The sequence below is a fragment of the Anguilla anguilla genome, chromosome 19, assembly GCF_013347855.1.
Source record: "Anguilla anguilla isolate fAngAng1 chromosome 19, fAngAng1.pri, whole genome shotgun sequence".
Taxonomy (NCBI): domain Eukaryota; kingdom Metazoa; phylum Chordata; class Actinopteri; order Anguilliformes; family Anguillidae; genus Anguilla; species Anguilla anguilla.
The window spans coordinates 13,280,849-13,296,300 of NC_049219.1; the positions used below are offsets into that span (position 1 = coordinate 13,280,849).

The following is a 15,452-nucleotide window of genomic DNA, read 5'->3' on the forward strand; positions in this document are numbered from 1 at the left end:
AGAATTGATCAGCTACTTCCTGCAGACATATTGAAGAGCTGCTATATCTGGAACAGGATCCACAGATGACAGATCAAAGATGAGTACTCTTCTATGGTCATCCACAGGGGGGGCTTTTGGGACATGTGGGAGACGGGCACTCACTGGATGACTAAAGAGACCGAGAGCACAATCCATTTTTTTTATCCCGGCTCAATCCTGTCCTGCTTTGCACATGCAATCCCGTCCCGCCCAGATGCACCTCATCCAAAGTTCTGCTCGCTGTCTTTCATTTATTCTTGAATCAGAATTAATTGATTTTTCTTCTCCCGGTGAAGGCTGAGCGTGTGATTTGTCGTTCGCGGGTGGGGAAAAGAGCAAGGCGGCTGTTCGAAGGCCCGTCGCTGCTCAGAAAAAGAATCCTTGTAGAGAATCTAGCAGATACCAGGATCCCATTTGCCGGAGGAGAGACGCGGAGCTCTCCTGGGCAATCAATTTTAAATGAAGCTCTTCAAAGAAACGGTTTCCTGGGTAACTGTGACATGTTCCTGCTCGGCGAACGCTTCGCTTCTCCCGCCGACAAATTCCACCTTAATAGCGCCCCTATTCATATACCTGCATTGTTTGGGGAAAATGCTTAGTTACACCATGATATCAGCCGTTTTCAATGGCTGCAGTTTTCCGGCAGACCGGGGCAATATTTCCCCACTTTGTCGCTGTCAATGTTGTTGTTTTTTTTTGGCTATTGTTTGCGGCTTCTTTCATCTATTCAAATGGAGCTCATCTGAGAGGGGGAGAGAGTGGTGGTTTTGCGTTGGGTAGAATGTTCTATGGCAGGAGGTGTGCGGTAAACACCGCTGAATGTCTTTCAGACGGAGGAGTGAATTTCTCTGAAGATGGGTGAAAGCAGACATTCCCTGAATTTCAGCTATTGATTTTTTTTTTCTTTTTTTTCTCTGTCGGTGTTGTTTGACTAGACGATTGATCCTTTCAAGGCCAGAACTGCAACAAAGTACGGGCATAGTGAACGATGCTCAGAATAACAACCTGCAAAAAAACAAAAAATAAAAACAAAAGCAAAGCAAAAAAAACCCGTTATTGTGGTTTTAACAGTCTGAAGAATAGCGGCTATGCGGGTCATGTGATGTGCTCCTGTAACGTTGTTTGTTTATGCATCACAGGGAGAAGCAGCGTATCGCTCTTCACTTGCATGAATGGTGAGGGGGTGGGGGGGTGGGGGTGGGGGTGAGGGTTAAATGGCCCTGCAGTGCACATCAGGGTGAAGCCCGTCCGCTCTGCGTTAAGCGCATGCCGTCTCTGAAGAGTCTGCAGCTTGTTATGAACCGCTCTGGTACTTTATAAACATGCTCCATGTACTTTAGAAGCCAGCTGCTTTGGTTTTATTTATTATAAATAAATCCTGCATTGCTCTTGCTTCCTGCGTACTGCGGGTGCATTCGTGTAGCTGGGCGGGTGGGGCCCGCCCCTCCACGAGTCTGTTGGAATGATTTGCTGTGGTGCCAGTCATGAGTTCTCCTCCCTCCCCTAAAAACAGTTTGGTTTTTGCTCTTTGTCCTGTAGAACTCTCTTGCTGTTGCTCTTAAACTTAACCTCGATTTTTCATATCGACCGAAATCCCATTTCAGGTGGCAGGCCTTTAAGTGGAAACCTATGGTTCATTGTCGGCCATATTGGAATGGTTTAACACAGGGCCACACAGACAGTCCTCGGCTGTCTTTCGTGGTCTCGTTCAGAAATTTAGCTGCGGAGTCAAGTCTTGCACGCAATTGGCCTTATTAAACCGCTGATGAGAAGCAGAAGTTGGAATGAAATCCAGAAACGGATCCGTTTCAGACCCCTCCCTCCCTGTCTACGAGCTGGTTTTTTTGCTACCTAAAGCTCTCCCGGGCGCACTTTGAATATTGTATAGGAAAAGCTGCTCTCTCTGAGCCGAAGCAGCTGGCACCGGCCGTTAATTAACTCCCTGGAACATGCGCAGGAAGTGGGCACGAGCGCAGGTGCTGCTTCCTGCCTGCATTCATCTCGTCTGAGGGGGAGTTTATCTTTACGCCATCCTCCTTTCATACGGAAGCCTTCAGGAGTTTTTAATTGGAGACGCTCTGTGTGATTTGCCGCGGACGGCTTCTTCAGGCTCCTGTGCTGAAGGCTTCGCTGCCAGTATTTCACTGGAATTCATCGGCCTCAGCATCTTGACAGCACATTTCTGTATTACCATTAAATCAGTGCCATTAGATTTTTATATTTTTATATATTGCATTCAACTTAATCCGGGATTTATAAATGAGGCGTTTCCCCTTTTTGCTCCACAATTTGAAATCAGAAACTTCAAGTGCATTTCCACTGTGCTTACCTTACTGCCATGTAATTATTAGCTGATGCACTCCCCACTAGTCTCTAGCTGTTTTCCACACAGTGCAACAGGTGAGCTAACGCATCTGTCCGTCGTGTTACTGTATTTATTCACTACATACATTCATGTGTCTATTCATTACTCTGCTTAAACATTTTCTGTCTTCAGTAGGATATGTATTTTCATTGCTTAAAGGGTAGTGGCAGTTATTTGTGAGTGAGGCTTTAGCTGGTGTTCGTTTGAAATGTAACTGTCTCGTTCGGTCTCTCCCCTAGTGGTTTGGGGACCTGGTGACCCCCGTGTGGTGGGAGGACGTGTGGCTGAAGGAGGGCTTCGCCCATTTCTTTGAGTACGTGGGAGCCGACTTCCTCTTCCCCAAGTGGAACATGGTAAGAGCGCTGAGCTGTCCTTTTTATGCATGTGTAATAACAATGTTATTAACTATCTACGTTAGTGTTATTAACCATTCCTTAGCAGCAGCGATAAATGAAGGGAATTTGTGACAGTTAAGAAAAAGGATACCTCTCTGGGAGGAAGGGGGGGGGAATAATTGCGATATCCCTATTCCGCAGTACAGTATTATAAATACTGTTCTTGAGGTTGTATGTTGTGGAATAGTTAAACAGTTATTGTTATGTACGACATTGGCTTAGTTCACTGCTAATATAATTGATGGCACTTTAAAAGAAAGAAAAAAAAAAACGTTTCCTCCTAAATGATTTTGCTCTGTATGAGTGACAGAGAACCCCCCCCTCTGTTAAAGTGTGAAATGCCTGAATCCTTCAGTGTGGCTGCATGAAGGGTGTGTTTTCATGTTCAAAGGCCCTGGCGCGCCAGTCATCTCCCACGGCTCGGAGGCATGAATAGGCACAGCCAATGAATCAGAGAGGATGGAGCCTTTAATCAGTTAAAAAGCGCCAGTCAGCTCAAAATGCATTGAGAATATTCTGGATAAAAGTGAAGATGGGGAATTAGACACCGAACTTGACGGCCCGTGGGGGTTGTAGTTTATTCCGTGCTTGATCTTCCAGTCAAACCCTTTCCCCTGGCTTTTTTTCCCTCAGTCTGAAGGGTTGGAAACTGTGTGAACATCCTCTATTTGTGGCAGTACGGGGTGCAAACAGAAAAAATGTCAATCTAAATGTTCGTTAATAACGCATGCTTGTCCATATTTATTGCGGTTGTTTCTGTAATTGTATACAGCAGTATCATTTTCTTGTGTCAACCAGCAAGGAACATGGAAAGTAATTCAGGTCTGATAACGTTTATCTCCGGGTTTTTGAAAGAGCATTATTTCCTCTGATTTGAAAAATGGTTTCATGTTAGGCATTTTTAAATTGGCAAGAAGTGGTTCTTAATAACATAATAATAACCAAAGCAATTAATCATATATTTGTTTGCTGATTCTCTTCTCTGACACAGTGAATGGTACTACAGCTGGTGTCCTACACTGGAAATAATTTGTTTAGATGTGGCAGCAAGGCCTTTAACAGGTTGGATAGACAGTTACCTACCGCAGGTAAAACAGGGGTTCCTACCTTTTTATACCCCAGACCCCTAAAATGACTCTGGGGACCCTGAGGGGTGAGGGGGGTCTCAGTTTGGGGGAGTCTTGTTTACTGCACCTCTCTTGGGCTGTAATGCGTTTTCTCTCTCCTGGCCTGTGTATCATTTTAAGAGAGGGGGGGGGATGCAGGAGGGCCCGCTCTCTTGAGGCCACGGGGGGGTCTTTTCATTTGAAACGCACTCGGGTGCTGATCTCAGATATTTGCTCCGTCGGACGCCCATCCAATTTGCTTCTGCCCCGCTGCCCAGACGCACCCCCCCCCCCCCCCCCCCCCCCACCGTGGAAATCTGCTGCCGTGTGCAGAGACGCGTCGTGTTCAGCCGCCGTTACCACTTAAAATGCAGCGCGCACCCCTGAGCACTGTCCTAAAGTGCTCTCGGCCTCGCAGTCCCACGGCAGTGAAGTTCGTGATGACGTGCGCAGCACTTGGGATATGAAGAGTATACTCAGATTTCTGCTGCTCCTCTGTAAATGCCAGCAAGAAGTGAGTGCTTATTAAAACTGCCCTGACAGGGGAAAGGTGGGTATATTTTCTTCATGTTAAAAAAAGAGGGAGAATCCGTACGTGTGTAGTCATCTCGATTAATTAAGAGCGACGCTCTCAAGTTTTGTTATGGCACTGTGGTTTGTGATTTTCTGGAGAGTCTGACCTCTGGAGAGGGAGAGAGAAAGAGAGAGAGAGTGCGCGCATGTGTGAGTGTGTGTGCACGTGCATGTGTGAGAGAGAGAGTGTGTGCTCTCGCATGCATTTGTGTGTGTGAGAGTGAGAGAGAAGAGTGAGTGTGAGAGTGAGAGAGAGAGAGAGAAAGAGAGATTGAGAGTGAAAGTGAGTGAGTGAAAGTGAGAGAGAAGAGAGAGATTGAGAGAGAGAAAGAGAGATTGAGAGAGTGAAAGTGAGAGAGAGAGAGAGAGAGAGAGATTGAGAGCGTGAAAGTGAGAGAGAGAGAGAGAGAGGGAGATTGAGAGCGTGAAAGTGAGAGAGAGAGAGAGAGAGAGAGGGAGATTGAGAGCGTGAAAGTGAGAGAGAGAGAGAGAGAGAGAGGGAGATTGAGAGCGTGAAAGTGAGAGAGAGAGAGAGAGAGGGAGATTGAGAGCGTGAAAGTGAGAGAGAGAGAGAGAGAGGGAGATTGAGAGCGTGAAAGTGAGAGAGAGAGAGAGAGAGGGAGATTGAGAGCGTGAAAGTGAGAGAGAGAGAGAGAGAGGGAGATTGAGAGCGTGAAAGTGAGAGAGAGAGAGAGAGAGGGAGATTGAGAGCGTGAAAGTGAGAGAGAGAGAGAGAGAGAGGGAGATTGAGAGCGTGAAAGTGAGAGAGAGAGAGAGAGAGGGAGATTGAGAGCGTGAAAGTGAGAGAGAGAGAGAGAGAGGGAGATTGAGAGCGTGAAAGTGAGAGAGAGAGAGAGAGAGGGAGATTGAGAGCGTGAAAGTGAGAGAGAGAGAGAGAGAGGGAGATTGAGAGCGTGAAAGTGAGAGAGAGAGAGAGAGAGAGGGAGATTGAGAGCGTGAAAGTGAGAGAGAGAGAGAGAGAGGGAGATTGAGAGCGTGAAAGTGAGAGAGAGAGAGCTGAGTTGTCAGAGTCCTCTGTGCGCTCCCAATCTGCAGTCATCCTGAGGAGCAGCGCTGCTGTTAGGGAGCAGATTGTGTGGCATCCAGACCTCCTCCATCACAGCTGCAGACCTCCCCCGCGCGCTCCATCTCCCACAGCCCCACACGTCCTGCGTGATAAAGAGGGGCCTCCGCGGGCAGGAGGGTTTGCAATGGATGGGAAAAGCACAGGCAATTCGACCTCTGACCCTCCACACCCCCACCCCCCTGCCTCACCTCATCCCCCGCTATCGGAGAGGACTGAGAGTGAGAGTGTCTCCATAGCCCACGGAGACGGGCGGGAGGGAGCCGCCGCGGCAGCGCCATTTAAGGACCGGCCCGGTGCAAACGCTGTGTGGCGCGGGCGCCGGCCCCCGCCTCTGTTTCGGGAGCCGCTTTCTGCTCCTCGCCGCGCCAGAGACGCCGACGCACAGCCGCGTTCCGCCCAGCGCCCTGCCGTCAGGCGTAGCTCCCTGGGGCCCGTCGAGCAAACTCACGCCGGAAGCACATTCTTTAATGCGCAAGCCACTTTCTGTCCAAAAACGCGCTCTCTCCAACTTCCAATCCCCACGATAGCATGTTGTACTAACGACATACTCAAAAGACACAAGCGATGCCATCGTACATAAGCTATGCAGTGTTTTGTCCACCATATCTCGTTTAAACGAGAGACTGTGAGATGCTTCACTTTGTTATGGATTACTGAACTGCATTCATCCTTAAAGCAGCTGGGTGTGCTTGATTGTGCCCTGGCCAATGCTTTTCAAAGGGTCATTGGGATGTTACTCTTAATACATGCAAATCTACGTCTACACGTACATCCCCACCTCATTACAGTGATTTAGAGAATTATGTTCCGGGGCCGGTCTAGTCACAATAGCAAAAGTTGTCCTTGGTGGAAATTTGGAGCTGGTATAATTTTTTTTTTTTTTAATGCAAAAACAAAAGCATGGCAAACAACCAAGACGCTCATAATCCCTCGCCAAGAAAGACAAACCAAACCATCTGGCGTAAGTGCTCCCTGAACGCGACGGCGTCCCTGAATTACTCACAGCCGGGCTGCCGGAATGAATTCATCCCCGCGTCATTAACACAACAAAACGAAACGCGGTCTGCCAGTGTTCCCGGCTCACACATACAGGTTGTTTCTTTTTTTACCGTGTCGTGATGCGGATAGCGCTCCCTCACACCCACACCCCCCCCCCCCCCCCCCCCCCCCGCACATCGCTCGTTAGTCTGAGATAAGGCGCGCGTACACAGCTGACGCTCGCCTGTTACTGGCTGGGGCACGAACGCAGCCTGGCGAGTTCTGGAGAAACGGAGTCCGTGACTCAGAGCGCTCGTCCTTCCCCCTTGATGATGATGCGAGCCCGATCCAAACCTGACCTCCGCGATCGCTAAGACCCGCCATCCCACCTGCATGGGCAGCTTGTTGTGTGATATTAGAAACGGGGCCTGCAGCGGAGCTACTGGTGAACCTTCACCCTGAGAACATTGAGCAAAACTCTGTTTACAGCGTAGCACAGAACTTTATGGCCTTTTGCATCTACTCCACTAAACTGGGCTGGCTGCTGTACCGGGGCCTTGTGGAGACCTGAGAGGTAATTTAAACAAAATCGTTAAGGCGATGTAGACCCAATATCCCCCCTCCACCACCATCACCCCTTGTGTAAAAGAAGTGATCATCACCCCCACCACCGTCAACTCCCCCACCCTAAAAACTGGCCTCCTGGACAAGGCGCAGGTCACTTTGCGTAAACCAGGGGGGTAATATACCAGGGGGTATATAAGGACTCTAGTGCATGATGTTTCCCAAGGAGTGCCAAGATCATCTCTCCCTGCGACCGCAGGGAAACTGCACAGAGGCAGCAGGGGAAGGCGAGTCAGCTGCTGCGTGGCTGCGGTGTGCCAGCCGAGCCAAATGAGCCGAGCGAACAAAAGCCCGTCACACAGAGTCCCACGCGGCATTCTGGGAGCTTCTGTCACCCCCGCTGGCCCCTGCCTGCGCCCAGCCTCAGAGCCGGGCTGATAAGGGCTCCGCGCGGCAGGCCTGGACATCCTCGGTCTGTCACGCAGGTGATGCTTCGGCGATGGCGCTGAGCAAGGTGCCGGGGAGGGAGAGGGAAGGAGGGGGGGAGTGAGGGAGGGGGGCCAAATGCTCACCTGGCTCCCTATACCTGTCAGAAGGATTAATGGGACACGCATCCCTGCCCCTGCCTGTGACTGTTCCCAACATCTGCGCTCTTTCTTCTCTATATATATCATATAATATTTCATTCCACAACATCTAAACCATATTTTGTACCATATTTTGAGACCAGTGGCTCTTCACTAAATCCTTTTGGCTGGCTGAGGCGATATTTCTCTGTTGGATTTATCAGCCTGTACGCATGCGGCGTCTACTTCTGCGTCGGTACGAACCGAAGGCGTCTGTGTTTTTAAGAAGCGGCGATGGAAAAGTCCAAATGAAATATGATCCGGGGGGGGGAGGGAGAACGTGCCCTGTTGTGAAAACATACGGTCCAGATGGAAACACTTCATTGTGCTCAATTTGCTGCGCCGCCACGCGGGTTTTCTCCACGGCAACGTCGTCGTTCCCGCTGGAGCATACGTCTCCTGTTCTCCCCGTTCTGTCTGCCGCTGCACGGTCTAGGACTCAACTACCTGGGGGACTGAACAAGAAAAAAGTTTTACACTTGGAGAAAAAAAAACATTTAAGATATGAAATTTTTGTGAGGTGTGAGGAATGCTCTGAAATATGTCCTTTAAACATTCACGTCTCCTAAGTTGTCATTTTGTCCTAAGTTGTCATATCCCTGGGTTCTTGACTGTGCTGTAAGGCCTCAGCTTGAATATACATGTTCTGCTCTCGACGCATCACAAAGCTTTAGCTCCGTCTTAGATTAGCCTAGAAACTCTTTGGCTTTTTGGAAACCCGAAAAACTCCTCTTGCATGTGATGACCCCCTTAGACAGCCAAAAAAACAAAACAAAAAAAAAACATTACATAGATAAAAATATGGGAGTTATTCCTTATGCATTACTTTCTCTTTTGCTTTTTCATTCCGAGCCGTGCTGGTCTAAAGGTTTTGATCTTGCATTTTCCTTTAGCTGGAGGTGCTGTTTCTCAGCTGTGGATTTTAAGGCACGTTTGTTTAATGCGGTGTGTGGTTATAGAGCTACGCGAGTGGGTTTCTGATTACAGAGAGTTGTTCATATTTCAGTAGTGTTCGGGAAGGCTGATTTATGTGGGTTGAACCGCGGCTCCTCTCTATGATGCCCCCTTGTGATTGGGATGACTGATAGCGGTCTGGTCGCGCCGGCCCCACCACTGCGCCTCCATCTGAACGGGACCTCGGCTAATTGCCCCTCGGCCCGATATTTCCCTTACAGGCGATTCCGCTCCTCGTGGCGTATCGGCGAGCACTTTGTTTTGGAGTAACAGGATGGAGATGATTAAGAGTAAATGACTCCTTCACTTGCTCGAGGAGCACTCGAGCGCTGTTTTTTGCCCTCGTGCCGCCTGGGGAAATTAAGAGAGACTAGCCAGTAATTTCAGCGCTCCAGAACAATTATATGCGCAATCAATTGCGAGAGATTGGCTTTCGTGTCGCGCCGCGTGTGCTAACGAAATGCGCTGTCGTCTTTTGGAATGGAAAGCCTTTTGGTGCTAATGTCCTCGGTGAGTGAGGCAGAGATGAGAAGCACTGTCAACCTGTGTGATCAGACCAGAGGAGTCAGTAATGAGTGATGCGCATTCTGTCAAGGGTGTGTGGGGCCTGTCTGCGCTGAGGATAAATTAAGTAAACAACAAACGAGACGGCAGATTTTAAATGGTAATGACTGCAGTGATTAATAGACGAGCAATGTGTACATACAGTAGCTAGGTTTTGGAATTGGTAGTTGGGTATTCACACTTGTCTGTGCGATAGAGCCAGGGATGTAAAAAAAAAAAAAGCAGATGTAATTTTGAACTATGAACTAGAAATATGAATTTTTATGTTAGTAACTTCGGAATGCACTACAGTAACACAGTAAATATACATGTAAATAAACAGTGGCGCGAAATGTTCCTGCGTTGTCTCGATTATGTATGAATAGAGAGTTGTTCATTTCTCCTTGTTGTGTAGTTCAGTTTGGGGTTAGTCTTAAATCTTCATTTCTGAAATAAATGGGCAAAGACAAACTCTGCGGTTAACAGCACAAGCAATCTACGCGAGCATGCTGTGAAATTCATGGGAAAATGTAATGGGCACTTTTAAAATTGTATTTATTTTAGATCTTAGAAATTCTGGGCCAAGTCTGGAAAGCAGACTGTAGATGTAAACACATTTCATATTTCACACACGGCCTTCCTAGCCCTTTATCACTATTCATAGCACTACCTAACATCGTTCAAAATCAATCATAGCCACAAATGACTGGCATTACATTTCCTTAAAGCATGACTCATTTGTTGTGATATGTTGCACTCGTGTTCATGAGAGAATGTAGCTTTGAAATTTCCTGTGTTTATAAATGCATTTACCTCCTAGAATATGGACTTAAATGCTGGCGTGTCGATCAATGGCCCTTTTCTATTTTTATGGAAAATACGCAAAGATGAAGGGACAACCTATTAACCACTAACTTGCTTTAAAACAGGCAGGAGAAGCTGCTTTTATATTCGCTCACTGAACCATCTGGGGTATTGCTCTTATGGGGCGTTAATTTGTGCAGTGCAACTGCAGAAAAAAAATCACTTATTACTTAACACATCTGAGAGCTCCAGCTTTATATGTTTAAAGAACATGTAATGGACTTGCATGCTGACTTTTATATCAAGCGTTAATGCCTTTTTATATGGGATTGAAGCTAGCCAGCTGATTGGCTGAAAATGAGATGAGAGGCAAATTTGCTCTATATTTACTCCTACAGCCTATCACTGCGGGCCCTACCTGGTAGATCTGCTTGGACAGACTTTCCCAGCCCCTCCAAATCAAACGGCATTATTCACTGGTCATGTTTGCTTTTCCTTCCCCGATTGCTCCAGATGTTTGGAAACGGGAATGTTATTTACTCCTGTGCTCCTCCCTGATGGAGCGGAGTTACGGTTTCACAACAAATTATCCGGTTGGCCGCTGACTTCCCCAGCACATCATTAACTTTGCATTTGGCTTCGCGTGGATCAACCATCTGGAACTTAAAAGCGGTTATAGAGTCAGTATAGCAAACCTGGGTTTTAAAATTATTTTTTATTTTTTTCTTTGGACGCCATGAGCAAATGTCGAATTCCAGGATCTGTAGTTTGCCTTAGCTATTTCTGAAAAGAGCTGTGCAGGCTGAAAATTAAAAAAATGAAGGCTCCATTGAACTAATATAAGCATAGAGGGATTTATGGCAGAGTGTATGTTCGGTGTTCTACATAAGTTAAATCAATAATTACAGTAAGTCCATTATTCGGTTGTTAACATCAGTGCGATTGGCTACGTCCCCAGACTGCGGTCTGTCTTTGTCCTTTCTTTTGGAAAGCGGTGACGTGCGTCTGGTCTGTCTATCCACCTTATTACCTTTGCTACAGTCGAAGGGCATCATTAAATCCACCGCAGATCAATGATGCCAGTCGCAGCCTTGATTTAAAAGCAGAGGCGGCGTAAAAATTGCATGCGATTTTTTGACGGGACAGAAAAAAAAAAAAGTTTTGCTGAAAGGTTCTCTCCTGAATTGATACTTACCAGAGGCAGCGCTTCCATTTGTGAGTCTGGCTGGTAGCCTTTAGCTTCTCATGCGCCGATTGCACATTAAAATATACCATTAAGTGATTTCAGACTCCTCATTGAGCTCTCCTTGGATTTTGATTCCAGTCATTGTACGCTGTCTTATGCAGAACGCAGACAAATCAAAAGTTATTTATGTAGCGCATTTCACGAATAATTGTCACGATACACTTCACAGACAACCCTGGCCTAGACCCCCACAGGAGCAAGCCTAAGGCAGCAGTGGCAAGGAAAAACTCCCTGTAATCGATAGGAAGAAACCTTGGAAGGAACCAGGCTCAAGGGGGGAACCCATCCTCCTCTGGTCGGCTCAGGATTCAGCTTTGTGACCAACATGGTCCGTCAGTCAACGTTCATGATAATCTTTATTTTATTTTATTTTTTTAGTGCAAAAACGGAAGTTTTGGCTGGTTTCATTGGTTTTTTTAACGTCCCGGGATGGTGGTGGAAATTCATACAGGCTTCAGTATGTTTAAGGGCCATTTCATTAGTCTTATGATACCAGTGCAGTTAAGACTTATTTAAAGTAATGTGCAGAAAGACAGCTAAACAATTAAGAGGTTAGCACAGGTGTTTAGTGAGAGAGCTAATTCATCTGTGTGCTCATTTATCTCAGCTACCTCTGCTGGTGAGCCTCAGGGTTGTTGTACAACTGGCCCTTCTGATTTATAGCTATCTTGTAGTTGATTTATAGTTATTATTCTTGTAGTGCAAAGAATAAGTCATGGCTAGCAACGTAGCGAGCTTGGCAGGCTGATTTAAATTCCCACATTGGGTGTTTGAGAAAAGAAAACAATGGAACTTGGCCTCTGTGATGGCCCTCGTCACTTAAACACTCATTTAGTTATTTCTGTTCAGGAATGTGTCCATCTTGCTGCCACATAAATTGCCTCTTACAAGTTCAAAATCAATGTCCATTCCAGGATGTTTAGTTTCGATTGTCAGTTATAGACTGGGCCGTAGCTATGGATTCTGGGCCCCCTGAAAGAATATTGCTGTAGGCCCCCCTTTTTTAACGAAACACATTGAATTTTTTTTTTAGCAGTGCCAGCCCCCCAACTAGCGACTGCCTTGCGTATGGAGCGACGGTCCTAGTCTGCCATCATGGCCGTAGCCCATCCCTGGTCGTCCGTCTGTCCTTCTCTGTCTTCGCTCTGGTAAACATTCTGCTGCTGAACATTCTGTGGGCCAAACAGAGGAACCCGAATTCAGCCCAGCCCTATAAATAAGTGCTGTGCTGTTCGGTAATGGGACACCGGTGTGTCAGGCTTCACCGTTTGCACTGTCCTGCTGAATTGGTGCACGGTATCGACCCAGTGCGGTATCTGTGTGTTCACTCACAGCATTCTCGACAGGTAAAGTGCTTGCAATTGACCCCTTTCTTTTCAGTAAATGTCTACAGCTGTTTTCTGACTCGTTCCAAGTGCTGCTTGTGTCCTTGGCTAACTGCAGAGGCAGTCAGATCTTGAGCTTTAAAAAATAAAAACAAATAAAAAAAAAATGTATTGGCCTTTTTCTCATTTTTCTCGCAATTTGGAAGGCCGTTTTAAGAGAGCCAAAGTGCGTTCCAAAGAATGTTCAGCCAGCCGCCGATTCTTTCCACTCCACTGCTCCAGCAGCAGAACGGCACAAAGAGTCCCAGCTGACAATTTTACGGTTCCCAGAACACTGAAGTTTCTCAAATGTTCCACGTCCCCCGCAATCAGTGTGTTTTATTTGTTCTTTTTTTTTTCTTTTTTGTTGATGCTCTTGGCTGCTTGGATCTGTGTTCTGGCAACAATTTGTGTTGATGCAAATTGCAAATTGCAAAAAAAAAAAAAAAAAGGTAAAACCAAGAAAGAAGTGCATCAGCTCGGTCCAGGTTCTGAGGGGTCACAGAGCGCAACAGCACTCCTGTAGTCAGTAGTGCCCCTCAGGGTACCCAAGCGATCGAGCCTGTGGTCTTCGCTCACCGTTTGGCCATGTCACCGAGCGGCTGACCCCTGACCCTTCGTCCGTACGGCACGCAGGAGAAGCAGCGCTTCCTGACCGACGTGCTCCATGAGGTGATGCTGCTGGACGGCTTGGCCAGCTCCCACCCCATCTCCCAGGAGGTCTTCCAGGCCACAGACATCGACAGGGTCTTCGACTGGATCGCCTACAAAAAGGTGAGGGGTTTCTGTACCTGGGCTTTCATAAAAATAATAACCTTAATCTTGTAGAGCACAGCTCATACAGTGGAGTGGAAATGCATCAGAAAGTGGGGAAAATACATGCATACATGGGAGAAGGTCCAATCCTTTTGAGAATGCAATAACACATAGATGATGTGATGCATTTCTCACGGTTCCTTTGAGTTTATATTTAAAATATTTAAAGGTTATTGCTTTGTCTGGGGGTGAGTATGTGCACAATAAACAGCAGTTTTAAATTATTTTTGAATTATTTTACTGTTTTTTTTTTCATTTTTTCAAGATTCCTTGTTTTACATAAGCTCACACGAGAGATTAATCATCAAGTTCAAGTGTGTGAGAAAATCATAAATCTGTAGGATGAACGTCTCCCCAGTGGGCTCTGATTGGGAACTCAATATCGCGCTATTATCCCTGTTTCTAATTAGAAATCTGTGGTTTGGACGGCGTGGGCCGGCTGGTTTTAGTCTGCTTTTCTCAGGTCGCCCGGGGTAACCATCAGCGCTGCGGGGGTAACGTTCCTGAGGGATGAGCATTTATATCACTCCTGAAAGCCCGGGTGTGATGAGAGCCACATGCTATCCAGCACACTCGCCTCTCACCCAGTTCAGACTGAAGCCGGACTGTGCCTCAGCCTGGATTTGAACCCGATGTTCCCCACCTGTTTGAAACCGTTACTTACTTCACTCTAGTGTTTCTTTTGCGCCTCTACATCATGAAACCTATGCACTTGTTGTATGTCGCTCTGGATAAGAGCGTCTGCTAAATGCCTATAATGTAATGTAATGTAATGTTACACTGGCTGCTAAGCAGCGAGCAGAGGGCCCAAATTTTCTAAAGCAGGGGGTGTCCAGTCTTACCCGAAAAGGGCCGGTGCAGGTGCAGGTTTTTGTCTTAGCCCAGCGCTAAGACCCCTGATTTGACTTGATTGAAGACCACGATTAGTTAATTAGTTGAATCAGGTGTCATAGTGCAGGGCTAAAACAAAAACCTGCACCCACACCGGCCCTTTTCAGATGAGTTTGGATACCCCTGTCCTAAATGTTTAGAATCCATCCCAGTTTCTGGTGTTCCCGTCCAAACTGGGGAGAAACTTATGTGATTTACGTGCCACCAGAAATAGAGGTTAATGACTGAAGAGACAGTGTGTAAAATGGCAGTTGGTGGTAACCATAGCATCTAGGGTGTCTAGCCTCACTTTGGCATTCCCTTTATACTGAGGTGTTGTGGTTGTGTATTATTCAGTGTGATGACTGCTTCTGCTGTTGGTTTCTGCACCAGACTGGATGCCGGTCCAGCTGTGTCCCTGCAGAGAAGGCAGTCATTGTGCGCTCGCTGTGGGAATCGCCGCGGTGCCGATCCAGGCTCGTAATGTCCGCTCCTCTCTCTTAATCTCTGTGGCAGGGGGCGGCCCTGATCCGGATGCTGGCCAACGTGATGGGGCAGCCGGTGTTCCAGAGGGGTTTAAATGTAAGTGCCGGGCAGCTGTGTCTCTCCCACAGCACGCTGTTTCTCTCTATCTCTCTCTCTCTCTTTCTCTCTCCTTCTGTCTTTCACTCACGCAGAGGAGCTTGCGCGCGTGCACACACACACACACACACACGCCCACGCACACACATCCACATCCGCTCTCTCAGCTCACATAGGTGCCTTGCCAGTCTATAGAGATGGGGGACCGGGGGGGGGGCTGGACTTTTTGCAACTCCACACACTCGTATACTTTTTGAGGAGTTGGGTGTACAGAGAGATATATATATATATATATATATATGTCTTTGAGTTTTCCCACAATGCAGCAGTGCTTGGCCTGGGCTGCGGAGCGACTCGGGAGGGGGGTGATGAATCTTTTATTTACGGCAGACCCTGCGGGGGCTGTGTGTGACTGCCGCCCGCAGGGAGAGAAGCCACCCCCTTGTTGTTTTTTGGTCGCCCCAGGTGGGTGCATTTTTTTTGGTAGGAACCCCCCAAGGGTTCGGCACAGTGCCGCGTGCGGCTGGCGTTTGATTGATTCTCCCCCCCCACCCCCCC

The 15,452-nt window shown here is 47.4% G+C and overlaps 1 protein-coding gene across 2 annotated transcripts in view; it reads left to right on the forward strand.

Annotated features, from left to right (window-relative positions):
• LOC118219164 (thyrotropin-releasing hormone-degrading ectoenzyme-like) overlaps positions 1-15,452 on the forward strand; it is a 97,175-nt gene that overhangs the window by 47,454 nt on the left and 34,269 nt on the right. For both annotated transcript variants that reach the window (XM_035402128.1, XM_035402129.1), the window contains exons 5-7: positions 2,626-2,739; positions 13,263-13,400; positions 14,829-14,894. In XM_035402128.1, the coding sequence (XP_035258019.1) occupies positions 2,626-2,739; positions 13,263-13,400; positions 14,829-14,894 (318 nt within the window). The remainder of the gene's footprint in view (positions 1-2,625; positions 2,740-13,262; positions 13,401-14,828; positions 14,895-15,452) is intronic.